Genomic DNA, 23,265 nt, shown 5'->3' with positions numbered 1-23,265 from the left:
GTGGACAGGCTGCACTCGCCCGGGCCTCTCCTCTCCTTAATTTTGCCCTAAATGCCACTTTTCCCTTGGGTTTGGTGCAGTTTTCCCCAGGAGTTTGGTGCATTTTCCCCCTGTTATTTGATGCAGTGTTTCCCTGGGTTTGGTGCCATTTTTTCCTGGGTTTGGGTGTAGTTTTTCTCTGGGTTTTGGTGCAGTTTTCCCCTAGGTTTGGTGCAGTTTTTCCCCTGGGTTTAGGTGCAATTTTCCCCTGGGATTTGGTGCAGTTTTTCCCTGGAATTGGGTGCAGTTTTTCCCTGGGATTGGGTGCAGTTTTCCCCTAGGTTTGGTGCAATTTTTCCCTGGGTTTAGGTGCAGCTTTTCCCTGGGATTTGGTGCAGTTTCCCCCCGGGTTTTGGTGCATTGAGACTCCTCACAGCAAATCCCATCTGGCTGTGCGTGTCCCTCTGCCCCCAGCGGAACATCCACATGCTTTGCTCCACATGACGGAATCATGGAATGGTTTGGGCTGGAAGGAACCTTAAACATCACCCCTGCCATGTCAGGGACACCTCCCACTGTCCCAGGCTGCTCCAAGCCCCGTCCAGCCTGGCCTTGGGCACTTCCAGGGATCCAGGGGCAGCCCCAGCTGCTCTGGGCACCCTGTGCCAGGTTCTGCCCACCCTCCCAGGAGGAATTCCATCCCAATATCCCATCTAACCCTGCCCTCAGTCACTGTGAAGCCATTCCCCCTTATCCTGGCACTCCAGGCTCACCTCCAAAGCCCCTCTGACCCTCCCAGCGCTCCGGGCCTGCCCCTCTTCCCAACCTTTGGGTGAAATCCCTCCCTGCACCATCCCCTGGGAAATCCCCATCTCCCCCCAGCCTGGGCCCCCTTTGTCCCCTGGATCCCTTCTGCCCCCGCTCTCCACACCCCCTCCCTCACCCCAATTTTTTTGGGGTGCTCCCTGGCTCTCCGCCTCCCCTCCCCGTGCGTTCCCCGCTCCCAGCGCTGCCCGTGGGGTCTCCCCGCTCCCGGCCCCCCCGTCCCTGTCCCGGCCCCGGGCGGGGCGGCCCCGGCAGCCGCCAATGGGCGCGGGGAGGCGCGGCCGCCGGGGCCGCCGCATTTATCGGCCGGGCCGGGCCGGGAGGCGGCGGAGCCGGAGCCGGGATCGGGATGGAGCGGGCGGCAGCGCCCGGGACCGGCTCCGCTTCGGCGCTGGCCGCCTCGCTGGCCGAGGGGCTGATCAAATCGCCGCGGCCGCTGATGAAGAAGCAGGCGGTGAAGCGGCACCACCACAAGCACAACCTCAAGCACCGCTACGAGTTCCTGGAAACGCTGGGCAAAGGCACCTACGGGAAGGTGAAGAAAGCCCGGGAGCGCTCCGGGAAGCTGGTAAGGATCCCCCTGGGGGGGGAGCATGGTCACCGTGCGGGGTCCCCGAGCTTCCCATGTCCCTAAGCATCCTCTGTCCCCGACGCATCCTCGGCGTTCCCGGTGCATCCCCCCGGTGAATCCCCCCGGTTCGGTGTGTCCCTCCCTGTCCCCGGTGAATCCCCCCGGTGCGGTGTGTCCCTGCATTCCCCCGGTGAATCTCCCCGGTTCGGTGTGTCCCCCCATTCCCCCGGTGCATCCCCCGGTTCGGTGTGTCCCTCCCTGTCTCCCGGTGCATCCCCCGGTTCTGTGTGTCCCTCCATGTTCCCGGTATATCTCCCCGGTCCGGTGTGTCCCTCTCTGTCCCCTCTGCACCCCCGCAGTGTTTCCCGGTGGTCCCCGAGCTGCCCCCGCTTCCCGCAGCCCGGCCCCGCTGCCTCCCCCTCCTCCGGTTCTCTCCCCTCCAATCCGTTCCCGGCGCATCCTCAGGGACCCCCGAGCATCCCCCGCTCCGAGCATTTCGTCCCCGGTGTCGCCGGTCCCGGCTCCCCGCAGCCCCGGCCGGGCCCCGCTCCCCCCGCAGCTGCGGTTCTGCCTTGGTCCTGCTGCGGGGGGGTCTCAGCGGGGCCGGGGGCAGCCCCGAGGGGTCTCGCCCCCCTCCTCCCGGGGGTCTGCAGCTCCTCTCGCCCACTTGACCGCGGTCGCGCTTCCTGGGGGCAGGAGCGGGCAGGGACGCGGCCGCCAAAGCAAACACCGCACTCGAGGCTGAAGGGTTTTTCCCTTCCTCTCACCCTGGGTTTGCCTTTCTCACGGTGTGGGGCACCCAGGGAGCAGCCGAGCTCTCCAAAATCCTGACTCACCCCAGCCCGCTGGGGGAAAGTGGCTGTGGCTCACCCAGCTCAGCTTTCCTCTGGAAAAAGGGGATCGAACCCCCGGGAACGCCGGGCGCTGCTCTGTCCTGCGGGAATCTGCAAGGATTCAACCTTGGACGTGAATTCCCAGCCTCGAAGGGTGCGAGGGACCCCAAAAACCCCTCACAGCCCGGCCTGAGCAGGGGGGGTGAGCTGCGAGTGGCAGGACTGGCCCTGCCAGGGGCTGGGATGGGCTCAGCGACATCCCACGGGAAAAAGCCGCGAATCCGCCGGCTTTCCTTGTGGCATCTTGATGAGATCAGATCCGAAGGCGGCTCTGCCCATCCGAGCCGCTGCTCTGCTGCATAATCAGGGCCTGGAAACGCAGCTTCCACCCACAGAGCTGCGAGGATCCCTCCCCTCGGCATGGGCGAGCAAATTCTCCTTTCCCTGCCCGCACCTGCAGCTCGGAAATCTCCGAATTAGGAAAGTCAGAATCTCAGCTATCCCCCGCGAGCCCCTCAGGATCGCTGTGTTTTCATGCAAATCCAACCCACGGGCCGCGGAGCCCTCAATCCAGCGGCAGGAAAGCCAAGGCTCTGCTCAGCAGCCCCTCCCCGGCCTGCCGGAGCAGCAGGAGGCTCCGAGCCACAAATCTCTCCTCTCCCCACAAATTCCTTCTCGGAGCACTCAGCATTTCCGGGCCGGCTTCATCTGCAGCTTTAGCCCCGGCTCGGTTGTTCGCTGCTTCCCCGAGTGGTTTTCACTTCCCAAAGTGTGAGGGCAGGGGCCGGGCACCCTCGCGGGGATCTCACGGCACCGGCTGGGGCTGAAAAGCTGGAGCTGCTCCATCCACGGGGAATTTTTGCCTCTGGCGAATCGGGAATTGCCTCTGACAGGGGCGCTGGGTGTTGAACCAGCTCGTTTTACCGCCCGCGTTTCTCGTTCCTCTCTGAATTTTAAAATCCCTGCACTCCGAACAGGCTGATTTGCTTGGAAGGTGGCAGGAAATTCCAGGCTCCTGCAGCTGGAGGATGTTTTGGGACTTCCATGAATTATTTGTCTGGGAAAAATCCCTTTTATTTTCCTGTTAGAAATCCTTTATCTGAAGCGATGCTCCTGCTGCTGAGTGCCTTTCCCAATCCTTACAAAAATCCCTGCAAAATCAGGTGGGGAGGGAATTGCTGGTTGGTTTTCCTCCCCCTTCCCCCCCTCTTCTCTTTCTTTTTTCCCTTCCCTTTTCCCTTTTATTTTTCTCCCCCTTTTTTCCTTTCTTTTTTCCTCCTTTCCCTTTTTTTTTTGCTGCTTTCCCTTTTTTTTTTCTGTTTTCCCTTTTCTCGTTTCCCTTTTTCTTTCTCGTTTCCCTTTTTCTTTCCCGTTTTTATTCTTTCCCCTTTCTCTTCCTTCCCTTTTATTTTTCTTCCTCCTTTTTTTTTCCCCTTCCATTTTTACTTTCCTCCCTTTTTTCCCCCCCACCTGTTTGCAGCGCAGCCTCCGGGCTCATTTTCCCTCCCATCCAGGAGTTTTTCCCAGCCTGCCTCCCCATCCCTGGCCTGCAGCCAAGCCAAACACACCCGGGGACCTCCCGTGGGACTCTCCTGGTGTCACAAACGCCACTTGGGGCCCGTGTGGTGCCAGGAGAAGGCAGCACCTGGAATATTCCAGAGCCTCCTTTGATCTGCGGGAAGGGGCGAATCCCGCTCTGTTCCGGGCTGGATTTAAATCCGAATTTCACCAAACTGCCCTTGCAGTCTGGAACAACTTCTGAAGCGCTGCCTGGGGTTGTAACTTCATGCATCTTTCAGCAGCTGCTGAAAATACCTGTTCAGCCCCCAAAAACTTGGAATTCAAAGCCTTTTTTGGACTTGGAAAGCGCTGGGAGCTCCGGGGGGATTCCTCGCTGTTTCCCGGGGGGCTGCGGCACTGCCTGTCCCCGAGGCTGCTGTCCCCAGCTCCAGGGTGGCATTTCCCACCTCCAGGGGACACCCTGTGCTCCCATCCCCCTTGGGCAGGGAAAGTTTGGGAACAAAGCCCTGCTTGGCACCCCTGGGGGAGGACGGGACGGCTCCATCTGCCTGGAGGTCACTAATTTTGGGATGGGGCATCTCCTGGAGCTGCTCCATCTTTTTGTGGATTGTGGCTCCTGCCCTGAGCCCTGGCTCAGAATTTTGGGGATGTGAGCCGCTGAGGCAGCAAGGAAATGTTCGGAAATGCTCGGAAATGCTCCAAAATGGTCGGAAATGCTCCAAAATGCTCCGAAATTTTGGCTGCTGGGCCGGGTGCCAGGCTTTGCAGGAGGCAGCAGGAATTCGGGAGGCTGGCTGGCTGCAGGAAGGCTCTGCAAGGGTCAGGGAACTGGGGCAGCAGCGAAAATATTGTTAAAATTTAACCTGTTAAACAAAGGTCAGGGGAAAGGAAACCTGGCTGCGCTTCCCAGAAGCGTTGAACAATTTCAGTATTGCCTGAGCAAGAAACTTGGGCCGGGGTTATTGAACTTCTCCTGGCCAGAGTCCGCTGGCTCCACATGTGCTGAATCCTCCAGGAGCAATTCCTGCCCGGGCTGGTGCTGCCTGAGGCGGATTGGGGCCAGAAAAATGGGGTTTGGGGCTACAGAAATGGGGTTTGGGGTGAGAAAAATGGGATTTGGGGTTACAGAAATGGGATTTAGGGTTACAGAAATGGGGTTTGGGGTCAGGAAAATGGGATTTGGGGGCATAAAAATGGGGTTTGGGGCTACAGAAATGGGGTTTGGGGGCAGAAAAATGGGGTTTGGGACTACAGAAATGGGGTTTGGGGTGAGAAAAATGGGATTTGGGGTTACAGAAATGGGATTTAGGGTTACAGAAATGGGGTTTGGGGTCAGGAAAATGGGATTTGGGGGCATAAAAATGGGGTTTGGGGCTACAGAAATGGGGTTTGGGGGCAGAAAAATGGGGTTTGGTGCAAAAAAAAAAGGGATTTGTGGCCACAAAAATGGGATTTGGGGTTACAGGAATGGGATTTATGGCCACAAAAAATGGGATTTGGGGCTACAGGAATGAGACTTGGGGCCAAAAAGGGATTTCAGGTGCCCACCTGAGCCCCTTTCAGAGGCTTCTCCCTGCTGGAACTTCGCTGGTTCAGCGCCTGCCGCGGGTGCTACAGGCCTGGCTTAGCAAAACTCAGCTGCCCGCTGGGCCGGGCTTTGGGGAGCGAGGTCTCCAAAGCCCCAAAATCGCAAGGACAGGGGGCTGAGCATCCCTCCCGCACCTCGGGGGCAGCTGGGGCCGGCGGGGCTCCGCGGCCCCTCTCCCCGTTGCTGGGAGACCGGTGCGAGGGTCCCTGGACGGGATTAAAACTGTTCCGCATTCTTGTCTGCGAGGGGAAAAAAGAAAAAAAAGAAAAAAAGAAAAAAAAATATAAAAGGTTGTGCTGGATTCAGTTGTAAATTCAGCCCTGGGAGCGCATTGTGTGCCCGCAGCCCCTTTGAAAGGGGATTAGGAGGCGGCTGTTCTTACTGCTCTGCTCTTACTCCTCCTGCTCCTCCCTTTTCAATCTCCTCGCAGAGGAAAACTTGAAAACGCAAAGGAAAGCCTGGAAAACTCCGGGTCTCCCACCCCGTTCCGAGGATCTGCTTTTTCACCCGAACTTTCTCTTACTCCTAGCAATGAAGTGGTTTAGAGGGAAACAGAAGGCGAGGTGTGGGGTTTTATTCCCTTTTCCTGACGTCAGGAATTGGCTGTTGTTGTTGTTGTTGTGGTTGTGGTTATCTTGGTTATTTCCCGAGTCCTTCGTGCTGGGCACATTCCTGCGGCAGGACACGATCCCTGCCGAGCCCAAAAATCGGGAGCGGGGCTGGGCTACCTGCGGGAGGAGGCTCATGGAGCCCCAAAAATCAGGGCAGGGCTATGTGGGAGGACGCTCAGGGAGCCCCAAAATCAGGGCAGGGCAACCTGCAGGAGGAGTCCTGGGGAGCCAGGACTCCAAAAATCAGGAGGAGGTGTGCCTGATGGAGGAGGTTCAGGGAGCCCCAAAAATGAGGAGCAGGGCTGTGCTACCTGTGGGAGGAGGCTCAGGGAACCCTAAAAATCCAGGCTGGGCTACCTGGGAGGAGGCTCAGGGAGCCCCCAAAATCAGGGCTGTGCTGCCTGATGGAGGAATCTTGGGGAGCCCTAAACATCCAGGCTGGGCTATCTGGGAGGAGGCTCAGGGAACCCCAAAAATGAGGAGCAGGTCTGCCTGATGGAGAAGTTCTGGGGAACCCTAAAAATCAGGGCTGGCTACCTGGGAGGAGGCTCAGGGAACCCCAAAAATGAGGAGCAGGTCTGCCTGATGGAGAAGTTCTGGGGAACCCTAAAAATCAGGGCTGGCTACCTGGGAAGAGGCTCAGGAAGCCCCAAAAGTCAGGAGCAGTTGTGCCTGATGGAGGAGGCTCAGGGGGACCCCAAAATCTGGGCTGTGCTGCCTGATGGAGGAATCTTGGGGGCCTCTAAAAATCAGGGCTGGCTACCCAGGAGGAGGCTCAGGAAGCCCCAAAAATCAGGGCTGTGCTACCTGATGGAGGAGTCCTGGGGAGCCCCAAAAATCCGGGCTGGGCTGCCTGGGAGGAGGCTCAGGGAACCCCAAAAATGAGGAGCAGGTCTGCCTGATGGAGAAGTTCTGGGGACCCCTAAAAATCAGGGCTGGCTACCTGGGAGGAGGCTCAGGAAGACCCAAAAATCAAGAGCAGGGCTACCTGAGGGAGGAGTCCTGGGGAGCCCCAAAAATCCGGGCTGGGCTGCCTGGGAGGAGGGTCAGGGAGCCCCAAAAATCTGGGCTGGACTACCTGCTGGAGGAGCCTCGTGCCCCCCAGAAATGAGGAGCTGTCAGGGTGTCCCTCTGGGGCAGCTTCTCCCTCACGTGCAGCAGCAGGACTTGGTGAGAATAAACCCCAAATGGATGAAATTTGCTTTTCTGGGAGCTGTTTCCATGGAGCTGCCCTGCTCAGCTCGTGGGGATGTTTTGGGGTTTTTTTTGTGAAAACAACAAACAGGGGAGGGAGGAATTCCTTCCCTCGGGAGCTCACAGCCCCCTCTGTGCTCCCCCACAGGTGGCCATCAAATCCATCCGCAAGGACAAAATCAAGGATGAGCAGGACCTTGTCCACATCCGGAGGGAGATTGAGATCATGTCCTCCCTCAACCACCCCCACATCATCGCTGTGCACGAAGGTGAGGCCTCCTCTCCCTTCCCTTTTCCAGCTGCATCCAGGATGGGAGCCTCTGGAATGTCCTGGGTACCCCGGGGGGCTCTTGGGCTGGGCTTGGCCCGGTTTGGCTCGGCCTGGGTGGGTTTAGCCCAGCTGGGTGGGTTTATCCCAGCCCTCTCCTCCCTTCCAGGACCTGGCTCCCGTTCCTGGCCACTCCCAGGGAATGCAGACGCTCCCGGGCTGCGTTTCTGTGTTTTCCCCGACGAGGGGAAATACCTGCTCCAGAAATCGCCCTTCCTGTCGCGTCCCCTCCCTCCCAGACAGGGAATCCAGCTCCAAATGTGGATTTTGGACACTCAGGCCCTGCTCCCTGCTCAGCCTCCCTCCACAGCCCCACGGCGGTTTCCAAAATTCACATTTGGGATGTGGGGCTGTGGAGGGAGGCTGAGCAGGGAGCAGGGCCTGAGTGTCCAAAATCCACATCTAGCCCCTGCTGCCTGCTCAGCCTCCCTCCACAGCCCCAATTTGTGGATTTTGGAAGCCCCGGGGCTGTGGAGGAGAGGCTGAGCAGGGGCTGAGTGTGGCTGTGCCCGGAGAATTTGGCATCTCCGTGGATCTGCTCTGAGCCCGAGGTAGGGCTTAATTTAATCTCAGTCCTGGAGTCCTCCTCATTCCCTCCCCCGGGGCACTGGAAAAGCAAACCACGGCGTGCTGGGAGAGTTCCTGGTGCTGCCGGGCTTGGCTTTATGGCCAGGGCTGGGCTTTGTTGGGATAACCCAAGGGAATTGCTCCAGGTCGGAGCAGAACCGGACCGAGCCTAAACCCGCAGCTGGGTCAGGCTTAGCAGACACCGAGTCCCTGGGCTGTGCCCTTCCTGGGGCTGGCCCTGCCCCTGCTGCCGGCGCTGCCGAGGGATCCGGAGCCCTTTTGTGCTCCAAACAAAGGGAGCGGGCTGGCAGCTGCTCCGCGGTGTTTGCGAGGGCTGACTCACCGCGGCGGCCGGAACGCAAACCCGCCGAGCGCTGCCAGCGGGAGGGAACGGCTGCGCCCCTGGCCGCAGGCACAGCCTTGTCTGCGAGCCACGGGGACGGGCGGCAAGGTCACCGGCTGTGCCGGCGCTGTCACCTTCCCCTTGGCGGGGGTTCCAGCAGAGAGCCGAGTGCCTCAGGCACCGCTGGTGGCAGAGCCTCGGTGGTGGCACAGCCAGTGGTGCCAGAGCTGCTGTGGTGGCACAGCCAGTGATGCCAGAGCTGCTGTGGTGGCACAGCCAGTGGTGCCAGAGCTGCTGTGGTGGCAGAGCCTCGGTGGTGGCACAGCCTGTGGTGCCAGAGCTGCTGTGGTGGCACAGCCTCGGTGGTGGCACAGCCTCGGTGGTGGCACAGCCTCGATGGTGGCACAGCCAGTGGTGGCAGAGCCTTTGTGGTGCCAGAGCTGCTGTGGTGGCAGAGCCTCAGTGGTGGCACAGCCAGTGGTGGCACAGCCTCAGTGGTGGCACAGCCTTGGCAGTGGCACAACCAGTGGTGGCAGAGCCTTTGTGGTGCCAGAGCTGTTGTGGTGGCACAGCCTCCGTGGTGGCACAGCCAGTGGTGGCAGAGCCTCAGTGGTGGCACAGCCTTGGCAGTGGCACAACCAGTGGTGGCAGAGCCTTTCTGGTGCCAGAGCCACTGGTGGCAGAGCCTCAGCGGTGGCAGAGCCTCAGCGGTGGCACAGAACTTCAGTGGTGGTGGAGCTGCTGGTGGCAGAGCCTCAGTGGTGGCAGAGCTGCTGTGGTGGCACAGCCTCGGTGGTGGCACAGCCAGTGTGGCAGAGCCTTTGTGGTGCCAAAGCCAGTGGTGACACAGAACTTGTGTGGTGGCACAGAACCTCAATGGTTACACAGCCTCGGTGGTGGTGGAGTTGCTGGTGGCACTGCCTCAGTGGTGGCACATCTGGTGGTGGCACTGCCTCAGTGGTGGCACATCTGGTGGTGGCACTGCCTCGGTGGTGGCACAGCTGGTGGTGGCACTGCCTCGGTGGTGGCACAGCTGGTGGTGGCACTGCCTCGGTGGTGGCACAGCTGGTGGTGGCACTGCCTCGGTGGTGGCACAGCTGGTGGTGGCACTGCCTCGGTGGTGGCACCGCTGCTGGGCCAGTAGCTCTGGTGTCCCCGGGGGCCGTGGGTGACAGCTCTGGTGGCCCCCCTGACCTGCAGGTCCCTGTTTATCCAAGACTGAGGGCAGGATTTGGGTTAGGGTCAATCAAGGCTCCACCTGCTCATTAACAGGAATGTCCTAACGAATATTCCCAAGGTTCCGAGGATCCCTTTTGGACACAGCCTTGGTGGTGGTGGAGTTGCTGGTGGCACAGCCTTGGTGGTGGCACTGCCTCGGTGGTAGCACATCTGGTGGTGGCACTGCCTCGGTGGTGGCACAGCTGGTGGTAGCACTGCCTCGGTGGTGGCTCCGCTGCTGGGCCAGTAGCTCTGGTGGCCCTGGGGGCCGTGGGTGACAGCTCTGGTGGCCCCCCTGACCTGCAGGTCCCTGTTTATCCAAGACTGAGGGCAGGGATTGGGGTTAGGGTCAATCAAGGCTCCACTTGCTCATTAACAGGAATGTCCTAACGAATATTCCCGAGGTTCCGAGGATCTCTTTTGTCGCTGCTGGGCCAGTAGCTCTGGTGTCCCCGGGGGCCGTGGGTGACAGCTCTGGTGGCCCCCCTGACCTGCAGGTCCCTGTTTATCCAAGACTGAGGGCAGGGATTGGGGTTAGGGTCAATCAAGGCTCCACTTGCTCATTAACAGGAATGTCCTAACGAATATTCCCAAGGTTCCGAGGATCCCTTTTGTTACTATGATATTTTATGAAAAATCTTTTGCTAGGATTTTTCCCTCTTGGGAAGCCGAGGAGCTTCAGGACAGAAATGTAAACAATAACTCTGCTGCTGTGGACTGCAGCAGGTGCAGCTGTGATTGGTGCATGTTTTTGTTTCTAATTAATGGCCAATCACAGATGCAGCTGCATCGGACTCTGAGAGTCACAAGACTTTGTTATTGCATTCCATTCCTGTCCTTCCAGCCTCCTGATGAATCCTCTTATTTTTATTCTTTTAGTATAGTATTTAAACAATAATATATATCATAACATAATAAACCAGCCTTCTGAAACATGGAGCCAAAATTCTCGTCTCCACACACGGATCAGCAGACACAACACCCTTTTAACCCTTTCCTGCAGTGTTTGAGAACAGCGCCAAGATCGTCATCGTGATGGAATACGCCAGCAAGGGCGACCTGTACGATTACATCAGCGAGCGGCAGCGGCTCTCGGAGCAGGAGGCGCGACACTTCTTCCGCCAGGTCGTGTCCGCCGTCTACTACTGCCACAAGGTGGGTGGCACCGCCCTGCCCGGGCTTCCCGGGGGTTTCCAGGGGGGAAAAGCGGCTGGATGGGTTCTCCTCACGATGGATTCCCAGGGGAAGAGTGGGTGGATGGGCTCCTGGGTTCTCCTCATGGTGGATTCCCAGGGGAAGAGTGTCTGGATGGGCTCCTGGGTTCTCCTCACGATGGATTCCCAGGGGAAGAGTGGGTGGATGGGCTCCTGGGTTCTCCTCACGATGGATTCCTGGCTGGAGAGCAGCTGGATGGGCTCCTGAGCCCTCCTCCTGATGTTTTCCCGGGGGAATAGCAGCTGGATGGGCTCTGGAGTGCTTCTCCTGATGTTTTCCTGGCTGGATGAGCTCCTGAGCCCTCCTCTCAATGGTTGCCTGATGGATTCTGGGCTGGATGGGCTCCTGGGCCCTCCTCCTGATGGTTTCCCAATGGATTCCAGGCTGGATGGGCTTCTGAGCCTACTCCCGATGGATTCCTGGGGGAAGAGCAGCTGGATGGGCTCCTGGGTTCTCCTCACAATGGTTTCCTTCTGGAGAGCGGCTGGAGGGGCTCCTGAGCCCTCCTCTCAATGGTTTCCTGATGGATTCTGGGCTGGATGGGCTCCTGGGTTCTCCTCACGATAGCTTCCCAATGGATTCCGGGCTGGATGGGCTCCCCAGTGCTCCTCACGTTGGGGTCCCGATGGTATCTTGGTTGGATGGGCTGCTGAGCCCTCCTCCCGATGGATTCCCAGGGGAAGAGCAGCTGGATGGACTCATTGAGTTCTCCTCATGATGGTTTCCTGGTTGGAGAGCAGCTGGATGGGCTCCTGGGTGCTTCTCCTGGTGGATTCCCGGTTGGATGGGCTCCTGAGCCCTCCTCCCGATGAATTTCCAGCTGGATGGGCTCCTGAGCCCTCCTCCCAATGGATTCCTGGTGGGATGGGCTCCTGAGCCCTCCTCCCGAGGGTTTCCTGGCTGGATGGGCTCCTGAGCCCTCCTCCCGAGGGTTTCCCAGCGGAATGTGCTCCCCAGTGCTCCTCCCTGCAGCCCCACGGGAGGTGAGAGGAGCTCGTGGCTCTCCACTTGCCCGCAGAAAGGCTGATCCTGCCTTGAGTCCCAAGGGTGTGGCAGTGCCCCGGAGATTTGGGAGGTCCTGGCCTGGGCTGGGGGTGACTAACCCGGCCTGGGAGTTGTCACCTCCCCTCCCACCCGACCAGACGGAGACGCCCAGAGCTGCCCTCGGGGCTGGGAGCCAAGCCTGGGTCACCTGTCCTGTTTGTGTCACCTGTCCTGTTTGGATCCGCTGTCCTGTTCCTGACCAGAGGGTGAAGCTGCAGGACCCTCCTCAGGCTGTGGGTGATGCCCTCCCAGGACCCTCCCTGGGCTGTGGGTGAGGCCCTGCCAGGACCCTCCTCAGGCTGGGGGTGATGCCCTGCCAGGACCCTCCTCAGGCTGGGGGTGATGCCCTGCCAGGACCCTCCTCAGGCTGGGGGTGATGCCCTGCCAGGACCCTCCTCAGGCTGGGGGTGATGCCCTGCCAGGACCCTCCTCAGGCTGGGGGTGATGCCCTGCCAGGACCCTCCTCAGGCTGGGGGTGATGCCCTGCCAGGACCCTCCCTGGGCTGTGGGTGATGCCCTGCCAGGACCCTCCCTGGGCTGTGGGTGATGCCCTGCCAGGACCCTCCCTGGGCTGTGGGTGATGCCATGGCAGAACCCTCCCTGGGCTGTGGGTGATGCCATGGCAGGACCCTCCTCAGGCTGTGAGTGATGCCCTGGCAGAACCCTCCTCAGGCTGTGGGTGATGCCCTGCCAGGACCCTCCCTGGGCTGTGAGTGGTGCCCTGGCAGGACCCTCCAGCCCGAGGGTCTCCCTGGAGGTCGCTCCAAGGCTGTACCCCAGCCCTCGGTGGGAACAGGGGGTGTCAGGGCAGCTCCTGACCCCAAACCGGATTGTGGGCTCGCTCCTCTGGGCACAGCAGGCCCTGCCCAAGCAGGAGCTGTGCCCTGGTGGAGCTGGCACCGCGTGCCACCGCGGCTGGGGACAATGGAGGAGCCCAGGGTGGCACTTGGTGCAGGCACCTCCCTGCTCCTGCTGCCCAGCTGGTGCCACCCAGGCTGGGCCACCCATCCCAGGGCCACGCCCGTGCTGTTTGTGGCCCTGTGCCCTGTTTGCCGTGCCCTGCCAGGTGTGCAGGACTTTCCCTCCCTCAACCCCTCTGGGAATTAACCCCTGCTCTTCCCGCAGAATGGGATCGTGCACCGGGACCTGAAGCTGGAGAACATCCTGCTGGATGCCAACGGGAACATCAAGGTGAGGGGGCTGGGCTGTCACCCAGGGGGAGCTGCCCAGCCTGGAGGGACAGGGGTGCCCACAAGGCCTCAGTGCCCTCAGGGCACGTGCACCCCCTGGAATGCTGTGGAGAGCTGGCAGAGCCTGGCAGCCCAGCAGATCTGGTGAAGCCGTAACTGATACTGCCCCGCTGATAAGAGGGCGAAGTCTGAGCGCCCAGCTCAGCGCTGGCTGGATGAGAAGGGCTCTTTTCCTGGTTTCTGTGTGTGCCAGGCAGGAAATCCCAGCTCCCCCACGGGCACCCAGTGGCGATTTCTGCCAGGGAGGAAGGGCACGGCCTGGCCTGGGCCGGGGATGCCCGCGGTCACTGATAACGGGGTTTATCTCCACCGGGGATAATTTTGTAACTGAGAGCTCGAGGGCAGCCAGGGAACCTCCTGCTGGCTGGGAGGTGACAGCTTAATGAGGATAATGAGCACCTGGGCGAGGTGGGGCTGATAGGGACCGCTGCAGCCTGGGGTGGCTGGGAATGAGCTGGAGGAAAGCCTGGAAGTCCTTCCAGCCTCACCTTTCCACTCTGCTCCCGCTGCCAGCACCACGGGACAGCTGCTGCCGTGCCTGGGATGAAGCTTTTGGGAGGGAGAGAGCAACAGGAGAGAGCTCAGGGGTGGAGAACCAGCCTGAGGGGATTCAGAACCAAGGGCAGCCCTGGTTTGGATCAAGTTCATCCCTGGAGAGCTCCAGGAGAACTTTCAGCCTTGGGAAACTTGGGAAAGGAAATTTTGGGAAAGGAGAACTTGGGAAAGGGAACTTTGGGGAAGGGGATTTTGGGAAAAGAGAACTTGGGAAAGGGGCCTTTGGGAAAGGGAGCTTTGGGAAAGGAGAACTTGGGAAAGAGGAACTTGGAAAAGGAGACTTTGGGAAAAGAGAACTTGGGAAAGGGGCCTTTGGGAAAGGGAGCTTTGGGAAAGGAGAACTTGGGAAAGAGGAACTTGGAAAAGGAGACTTTGGGAAAAGAGAACTTGGGAAAGGGGCCTTTGGGAAAGGGAGCTTTGGGAAAGGAGAACTTGGGAAAGAGGAACTTGGAGACTTTGGGAAAAGGGAACTTGGGAAAGGGGCCTTTGGGAAAGGGGCTTTGCTGCTGGATGATAGCTGTGCTTGTCCCCCCAGATCGCAGATTTTGGGCTGTCCAACGTTTTCCAGCAGGACAAGCTGCTGCAGACCTACTGCGGCAGCCCCCTGTACGCGTCCCCCGAGATCATCAACGGGCGGCCCTACAAGGGCCCCGAGGTGGGTTGTGCCTCCCTGCGGGGCGTGGGGATGCCTCTGGGGTTTTCCCAGTGTGTTTTGGGGTAACAGAACCCCTGAGCCGGGGCACTGGGGGGTTGCTGGGTGTGCTGGGGTCCTGCCCCGCGCTCTGTCCCTTCCCGGTGGTTCTGCCATCCTGGGAGTCCCAGTGAGGCTCTGGTGGGTGGAGACCAGGACAGCCCGGTCCTGCTGTCCCCTCCAGGCTCCTCTGTCCCTTGCACAGGTGGACAGCTGGTCCCTGGGTGTCCTCCTCTACATCCTGGTGCACGGCACCATGCCCTTCGATGGCCACGACTACAAGACTCTGGTCAAGCAGATCACCAGCGGGGACTACCGGGAGCCCACAAAGCTCTCAGGTAGGGACACCCCCGTCCCCCTGTGTGTCCCCCTTCCCCGTGTCCCCTCCCGTGCCTGACCCGTCCCTCCCCCAGATGCCTGCGGGCTGATCCGGTGGATGCTGATGGTGAACCCCGAGCGCCGGGCCACCATCGAGGACATCGCCACGCACTGGTGGGTCAACTGGGGCTACAAAATGCCTCTGGGCGAGCAGGAGCTGCTGCGGGAGAGCGAATCGCCGCTGGCCACGGTGGCCGAGTGGCTGCGCCGCTCCTCCCGGCCGCTGCTGGAGAACGGCTCCAAGGTGCGCTGCTTCCTCAAGCAGCACATGCCCGGCGCGGCCCTGGAGCGGCAGCGCTCCCTCAAGAAGTCCAAGAAGGAGAACGACGTCTCCCACGCGCTGCAGGAGGTGCCCCCGGGCCCCGAGAACTCCTCCAAGTCCGTCCTCAAGCGGCCCAAGGGCATCCTGAAGAAGAGGAACTCCTGCGAGCAGAAGGTGCCCAGCCCCGGCCCCCCGCCCGGGGAGGGTGGGGAGGGTCCCCCCGCGGGGCTCTCCCGGGTCCTGCAGCCCCCCGGGACAGCGGGAGCAGCGCCCCCGGCCGCGCCCAAGAAGGGAATCCTGAAGAAGCCCTCGGCCAGGGAGTCGGGGTATTACTCGTCCCTGGAGTGCTGCGAGTCCGGGGACGTGCTGGACGCGGGGAGCCTGGACCTGGACGGGGCCGTGTTCGCCGAGCCGCCCTGCCCGGCCCCGCAGGGGCTGCCGGCCCGCCGGAAAGGAATCCTCAAACACAACGGCAAATTCTCCTCGGGCAGCGCCGAGCCCGGCAGCCCCCCCGGCAGGGGTTTCGGGGGCTTCAGCGAGGTGTCGCTGCCGCAGGGCCCCCGCGCCCGGCCCGCCAGCGCCGTCAGCGAGGACAGCATCCTGTCCACCGAGTCCTTCGACCAGCTGGAGCTGCCCGCCCGCCGCCCGCCCGGGGCTGCCATGCGGGGCTGCGTGTCCGCCGAGAGCCTCCTGCGGCTGGAGGAGGAGGAGGAGAGGGAGGAAGGGCGGCGGCTGCGCCGCTGGACTGTCACCCACTGCCGCAGCCCCTTGGCGGAGAGCAGCGCGTCGCTGGCGGGCTGTGACAGTGGCACCGAGCTCTACCGGCAGCGCGCTGTGGCCGTGGGGGTGAAGCTGAGCTGAGCCCACCTTCCTTCCCCCCGGCGCTGCCCCGGGGTGGTGCATTTTGGGGAGGGGGCTGAGCCTCCCTCCCTTCCCTCCTCCCTTCCCTCCTTTCCTCCCCGGGGCTGCCGGTGCTGCTGATCCACATCCCACGGGTTGATTTGGCAGCCTCGGGGCGGGGGATGCCCCAGGGCCAGGACATTTATGGACCAAAGCCCCCAGAGTGACCCCCGAGCTGGGGCTGGGGGGTCCCGGGGGCTCCTCGCTGCCGTCCTCCCCTCTCCAACAGGCTCATCTCATCACGGGGCTGAAAGCAAGCGGTTGGGGGGGATTTTTGTTTTCTTTGCACTGTTTTTTGGCTGCACAAGGTAACGGAGGGGGTGGGTGATATACCTCAAACAAGCTGCAGATGTAGCAGGGTGCTGGTGAGGGCTCCAAGGTGCTGCCCATGGGCTGGGCTTCGGGGGGTGCTGGGGGCACCCAGGCCACGGCTCTGCCCTCTGCTGAGTGCTGAGAAACTGGATGTGGCCAAAAGCCCAGGCTGGGAAATGCTGTGATGCCAACATCTCTCATTGTAATGTGGAAAAAAAAAGAAAAAAAAAAAAGTGCCTTTGGTGAGGCACCGTGACTTTATTTATTGATTTATTGCCTTTGTCCAGGCTGGTGTGGAGGGCAGCAGCACGGGATGTGTCTGGCTCCACAGAGGCCGTCCAGGGGTGTTTCTGGGGAGGTGGCTGTGTCCTTGTGTCACACGGCTCCCTTGCACTGTTGCCACGTGTGCTCGCTGGCCCTTTCCCCTCTCGGGGGCAGGTGTTGAGTTTTCCCTCCTTCCTACAGCACGGGCTGGAGAAAAACATTAAATTAAAGCAAATGGTAAAGCTGAGTTGTCGCTTTGATTGCTGGGGGTGAGGGAGGGGCTGCTGTCCCTGTGTCCCTGTCGCTGTGTCCCTGTCCCTGTGTCCCTGTCCCTTTCCGGCTGGGATGGGGCCGTGCTCCAGCCCAGGTGGGGGTGGGTGGGCTCAGACACGTCCTGCAGGTTGGAACGCCTCTGTGTGCTCAGCCCCTCCTCAAACTGGGTTTAACTGGTGCTGAACTGGGGCTGGACACATCGCTGATGGGGGGGCTCAGCACCCCCGCGAGTGGGAAATGTGGATTTTAAGGCTGAGCAGCTGTTGGGCAAACTGCCCAAAATTTAGGGGAAGTTGTGATGAGGAGCCCCCTCTCCCCTCCCCATTGTGGGCAGCCCCCTGCTCCCAAACCCCTCTCACACCCCTGATGTGGGGATGGGAAATCCGGGTTTTAAGGCTGAGCAGCTGCAAAATTTAGGGAAAGCTGTGATGGAAGCAGGACAGTGAGGGATCAGGATCAGGATCCCTTCTCCCCTCCCCACTGTGGGCATCCCCCTGGCCCAGCCCTGCTCCCAAACCCCTCTCACACCCCTGAACCTCCGTGGGTTTCAATTTTGGGGGACATCCCCGGGTTTTGGTGGCAGGAGCTGCCTCTCCACCCTTTCCCTTCTCCCGCTGCACACAGAAATCCATTCCCCTGCCCCGTGACCGCTCCCCGTTCCCAGCCGGGTTAACCGGAGCCGTTCCGCGGCTCCTCCCTCCCGCCAGCAGCGGGGACAGGGTGGCAGGGCTATGCCCGGAATGCCACCCTTTGTCCCAGCAGGGGTGGCAGGGGGGGGTCACCGCGCTCGGCCCCCCGCCGCGCATTCCCCGCGTGCTTCCCGAGCCTTGGAGGAATTCCGGAGCCTTAAAGGAGCTCCCAGGGCATCCGGCTGAGCTGGGCAAAGTCCCGGAGCCCTGGGGGCTGCAGGGGTGGGATGGGCTGGGATGGGATCCGTGGGATGGGATGGGATATGGGATTCATGGGTTGGGATGAGCCAGGCACAAAGCCGAGGATCCTTTTTAGGTTTGCTGTTGGAGCATCCCAGGATGTTCTGGCCCTGTTTCATCCGGGATTTTCAGGAAAACGTCCCCCGTGCTGTTTTTGGAGCCGTGGCAGCTCGGGGTGGGCAGTGCTGCATGCCAGCCTTTGGGGCTGAACTGCCAGAGGACAGGTGTGGGGACTTCCAGGCATGGCAATCCCAAAGATTTTGAATGGGAATGTTGGCGTGGGTGACGTGTCTGCTCCCGGAGCACAGGGAGCGGCTGGGTCACACCTGAGCCGAAAACCACCCCAGATCCCACTGGGACCTGGCTGGCCGAGCACTGGGGGCGTCTGGGTGGGCACCCCTGGGTGTGAGGAACACACTGCCCACCCTGCCCCGTGTCCCCGCTGGTGACACCAATCTTGTCCCTCTGTCCACCCTGCCCCGTGTCCCTGGTGGTGACACCAGAGCTTGTCCCTCTGTCCATCCTGCCCCGTGTCCCTGGTGGTGACACCAGAGCTTGTCCCTCTGTCCATCCTGCCCCGTGTCCCTGCTGGTGACACCAGAGCTTGTCCCGCTGTCGTGGCCAGCTCAGCCCAGCCCTGTGCCATCTCCCGACTGCCCACCCCACTCTGTGTCCCTGCTGGTGACACCAGAACTTGTTGTGCCCACCCTGCCCCGTGTCCCCACGGGTGCCACCAGAGCTTGTCCCGCTGTCGTGGCCAGCTCAGCCCAGCCCTGTGCCATCTCCCGGGGCTGCTCCGAGTCCCTTCCCACCTTCTCCCGGGCACAGCCGTGGGAAGGGTGGGAAAAGCCCTCGGATGAGGCGGTGACAGCGGCAGCGGAGCCCGGGGACACCGCGGTCACCGCAGAGACCGCCCCGCGCTGCCGGAATTCCCCCGCCAGCCCCTGGAAACGCTCCTTTCATCCCAGCCTTGAGTTCCGCTGCCTCCGAGCCCCCCTGGCAGCCCCCCACCATTACTGGCGGCTCTTTCATCCGTGCAGCCCTTTCATCCCGAGCTTTGGCAATTCCCGCAGCCCCCACCCCGCCCTGCCCGGCCCCGCGGGGCTTTGGGGCGGCTGGAAATGACCTCAGCCGCGTTTTGCTGAGAAAATGTCATTTTTGGGGGGTGATTTCAGCCCCAAATGCTGCGTTTGCTGCCCTACAGGGTGTGGGAGAGGGGCTGGAACCCTGGAATCCGGGAGATGAATTGTCCTGGAGGATGGAGGGGTTGTCCTGTGGGTTTATATCCACTGATCCAGGCTTTTCTGGGATAATCCCATCCTGGATCCTTCTCCTGCTGGTCCTGGGGGAAATTGGTGCTTCCCACTGCTGCATCCCGGGGTTTGGGGCTGCAGCCATGCCAAAGGACGGTGCAGGGACTTTCAGCCATGGGAATTGGGCATTCCTGAGGATTTTTCATGGGAATGCTGGGGTGGGTGATGTGTCTGAGCCTCTCTGGGTCACCCCAGGCTTGGATCCCCGGGGATCCAGGCTTGCCTCACCCGGGGGCTGCTTTGGGATCCACATCCCCCGAGCAGCGGCAGCGCCCTGAGAAAGGGGAAAAAAGGGAATTTTGGGGTCGGAGCAGCAGTGAGCTGGCTGGGGGAGCAGAGCGAGCAGCTCCAGCTCCACTCCCAGCCGCTCCCGGCGGGAGCCTTTCCCGGCAGAGCGGAGCTCTGGGCGCTCCCCTGGCCCCGGGGGCCCTGAGTCACCCCCGGCAGCGGCTCCTGCCCGGGCTTGCGCCGGGAATCCCGGATCCGCCGACCCCTTCTGTGGGATCGGGAGCGCGGCGGGAGGAGCGGGCTCGGGGGGACGCGGGGGTGACCCCAGGGACAGCCGGCGGCCAAAGCCACCTCGGGTGTCGGGAATGCAGGTGGGGATGGGGTGGGGTCCCCCTGGAGCTTCCCAGAACCGCAGGGAAGGGGATGGAGGCAGTGCTCATTAAACGGTGGCTCTTAATGACGCCCAGAGCAGCTCAGGGATGCCCCCGGAGCTCTGGAATTTGGGTGTCACCTCCCCCCTGGCCGCGGCCGAGCTCCTTCTTTAGAGCCTGGGATTGTTCCTTCCTGTCGGAATCTCCCCGGCTCGGTTTTCCCTTCCCCGGGTTTTGTGTCGGAGCCCTTCTTTGTGTGTCTGACACACCGTGGGCGCAGAGCCAGGGATATTTCTGAGACATTTTGTCAGAACTTTGAGCGCCGGAACAATTAACACAACAAAGCTGAGGTGTTTCTTTGCCTCTGATTCTTTCAAAGTGGTTTTGTTTTTTGTTTTTTGGGTTTTTTTTTTTTTTTTTTTTTTTTTTTTTTTTTTTCCTGTAGATTTTTTGTAGTTATTTTTTTAAGGTGCCTCCACAACCACCTGTTTGATTGCTGGATTTCTTTGAAGATCTAAAGAATAGAAATCCCCACATGAAAGTCTTCCCATATTCAATGGCAGCCTGGAGCAGCCCAAAAAAGGGGGAGAAAGCAGCGCCCAGAAACTCTGATCCCGTTTTTTTTGGAGCACAAGAAATGGCTGGGTCACGCCTGAGCCAAAAATGCAACCCCAGACCCCACTGGGGACCTGGCTGGCCGAGCACTGGTGGCCACTCTGAAACTCCTGTGCCCCCCTGGAGCTGTGGTGATGCTTTTTGGGGTGCTGGGTCTCTGCTGGAAGATTTCTCCCATCAGGACAGCTCTGCCCATGCCGTGCCAGAGCCTCCGGGGTGTGCAGGGATGGCACAGAGGGGATGCGGCACTGCTGGAGCAAATCTGTGTTTGTGGGACCACCAGCACATCTCCTGTCCTTCCCATCCCTTGCAGGATCCACCCCACCGTGCCTGCCATGAACTGGTGGGAGCCACAAACCATAAAATACTGGAATATCCTGAGCTGGAAGGATCCACAGGGATCATGGAGTTAACCCTGGCCACAGCCCTGGAAGGTCCCACAGGGATCATGGATTTAACTCCTGGCCACAGCCCTGGAGGGACCTTCAGGGATCATGGATTTAACTCCTGGCCACAGCCCTGGAGACTCCTGGTCACAGCCCTGGAGGGACCCTCAGGGATCACGGATTTAATTCCTGACCAAGCCCCTCATCCCGACCCCTCGGCTGCTCCCGGGACACTCCGGGATTGCAAAAGCCACCGGCTCTCATCTCATCCCTGGGGAGCAGCCCTGACAGCACGGTGACTCAGGGGCCCTGTGGGTCCCCAGGGGTTGTGACACCTCCTGTCACCACCACATCACCGCCATGGCATCACCGTGGTGGCTTCACTGCCATGGCACCTCCACAATGACATCACTGTGATGGCATCACTATGATGGCATCACTGCCATGGCAACACTGTGATGGCATCACTGCCATGGCACCTGCACGATGACATCACTGTGATGGCACCACCACAATGGCATCTCCACTATAGCATCTCCACTATGGCATCTCCGTGATGGCATTACTGCCATGGCATCTTCACCATGGCAACTCCATGACGGCATCTCCATGATGGCATCACTGCCATGGCATCTCCATGATGGCATCTCCACCATGGCACCACCACCATGGCACCACCTCCCTGGCATCTCCACGCTGCCCAGGCTGGCACCCTCTGGGCTCTGTGTGCAGGGAAACCCACGGGGACCCCAACACCGCTGCCCTCCCAGCTGGGGCTGCCCAGGGTGGGCACGGGGCTGTTGCCAGCCTGCCCGGGGGGGCAGGAGGTTCCAGAACCTTCTGCCCAGAGCCGCTGCTGCCTCATCGGGCACCTCCACGGCCGTGGCAGCGCTCGTGCCGCGTCTCACACGGGAAGGGAACGTGGCACCACGGCAGCTGCAGGCCAGGGCGACTTTCCCAGCGGATCTGCCTGCCTGGGAACGCAGAGCAGCAGCCAGACGGGTTTCTGCAAAGGGCTGGGCTGATGGATCCCGAATTTGGGATGCTGGTGCCCAGCCAAGCCCGCCTGGCAGTCCTGACCATACCGTGAGGCATCCCCAGGCACCCGAGCGCCCGCGGGACCCCGGTTTGTGCAGCTGGAAAGGGGAAACGGCGACCCCCAGCTCCCCGAGGGCTCCGGGGCTGCTCTCCCCGCTCCCCCAGCCCGGCTGGGTTTGGATCCCGCTGGGAATTCCCTGCAGCGGCGCTGAGAACCGGGCTGGGCTCTCGCCGCGCCCGCTTTTGCAAGCGGCAGCCGGGGGAAGCGGTCGAGCCGGCTCCGGCGGGGAGGAGCGGGCTGGCAGCCTGGCACGGCGACAGCTTCGGGGTGTGCCACCCGCCTGCCGGGCCGGTGGCAGCCGCGCTCGCCGGGCCAGCGGGGCCGGTTCCCCGCGGAGCCCCGCGGCCGCCCGTGCCGGCTCTGCGCGCGTGGGAAGGGCTTGGGAAGGCAGCGGGGCGTCATTCCCATGGAACTGCGATCCCACCCGGCCTGCGAGGCGCAGGGCTCCGTGCTGAGGCGGGCACCGAGGGCTTGGAGGGACAGATGGGAGCTCTGCTCGCTGCGACAGTGACAGGAGGCCGGGAAGGGCTGGAGCTGCGCCGGGGTGGGTTTTAGGGAAAGGTTCTTCCCGCATAGGTGGCGCTGAAAAAGCTCCCCAGGGAATGGTCACTGTTCCAAAGCTTCCAGAGCTCCAGGAATGTTTGGAAAACGCTCAGGGATGGGATTTTGGGGATTGTTCTGCGCAGGGCTGGGAGCTGGATCAGTGATCCTGGTGGGCTCTTCCAGCTCAGGACATTCCAGCATCTCTCTTTTTTCATCGTGGTGTTTTCATCACCAGAACCTTAACTCTGATATTTGTGTTCCTGAGGAGAAATGGGAAGTTCGGATATTTGAGCTTATCTCAGGGATGCACAGGCTGGGATTTTGGCATCCTCCGTCGCCCCGCGAGTCCCTCGGGGAGCCCCGCGATCAGATCAGTGATTTCTCTCCTCTGATCTCCCGTCTCTCGGCTGCTTTCCCTCGTGTGCCCTCCCCTCGCTGCCTCCCCCTCCTCTGCAGCCCCTCCAGCCCCGGCTTTGATCCCGGGAAGCAGCAATTGATCCTCCTTATCTTTATTGTGGGACAGACATTCCCGGCACTGCCCTTAATTAAATTCCTCTTCATTTTCCTCCACGAGCCTCTCCCCCCGCACCAACCCGGGCGAGGATTTGTTTTTAAACCTGTAATTAAAGGGTGGGATTGGCCACGAGTGGAACTCGTGCTGGGGGCCAGCTCGGGGCTGCCGGGGCCACGCGAGCTCAGGGGGCTGCTGGGCACCTTGTGGGGCTGGCACTGGTCACAGTGGCCGTGGTGGCACTGGCACTGGGCACAGTGACACGGGGGTGGCCCACAGTGGCACAGGCACTGACTGTGGTGGCACTGGTCATGGCGAAATGGGGGTGGCACAGTGGCACAGGCACTGGCATGGTGGCACTGGCACTGAGCATTGGCACCAGTCGTGATGGCCACAGCGACGCGGGGATGGCCCACAGTGGCACCAGCACTGGTCATGGTGGCATTGGCAATTGCCATAGGGGCATTTGCAACCGGCCATGGTAACACTGGCACTGGTCAGAGTGACATGGGGGTGGACCACAGTGGCACAGGCACTGGCCAAGGTGG

General features: G+C 61.1%; 1 protein-coding gene across 2 annotated transcripts; it reads left to right on the top strand.

Moving 5' to 3' along the window:
* The first annotated feature begins 1,141 nt into the window (after positions 1-1,141).
* NUAK2 (NUAK family kinase 2) lies at positions 1,142-16,691 on the top strand. Of its 2 annotated transcripts, XM_041422620.1 has the most exons (7): positions 1,142-1,372; positions 7,271-7,391; positions 10,582-10,733; positions 12,963-13,028; positions 14,178-14,297; positions 14,539-14,671; positions 14,747-16,691. In XM_041422620.1, exons 1-7 carry the CDS (start codon positions 1,154-1,156, stop codon positions 15,832-15,834), a joined length of 1,899 nt encoding a protein of 632 aa, XP_041278554.1. In that variant the 5' UTR covers positions 1,142-1,153; the 3' UTR covers positions 15,835-16,691. The 2 variants fall into 2 exon arrangements, with proteins under 2 accessions (XP_041278554.1, XP_041278555.1); XM_041422621.1 differs by lacking the exon at positions 14,178-14,297.
* Positions 16,692-23,265: the final 6,574 nt, after the last annotated feature.

Source organism: Onychostruthus taczanowskii, unplaced genomic scaffold, assembly GCF_017590055.1.
Source record: "Onychostruthus taczanowskii isolate IOZ18803 unplaced genomic scaffold, ASM1759005v1 scaffold74, whole genome shotgun sequence".
Classification (NCBI taxonomy): domain Eukaryota; kingdom Metazoa; phylum Chordata; class Aves; order Passeriformes; family Passeridae; genus Onychostruthus; species Onychostruthus taczanowskii.
This window is presented reverse-complemented; position numbering and strand designations above follow the sequence as displayed.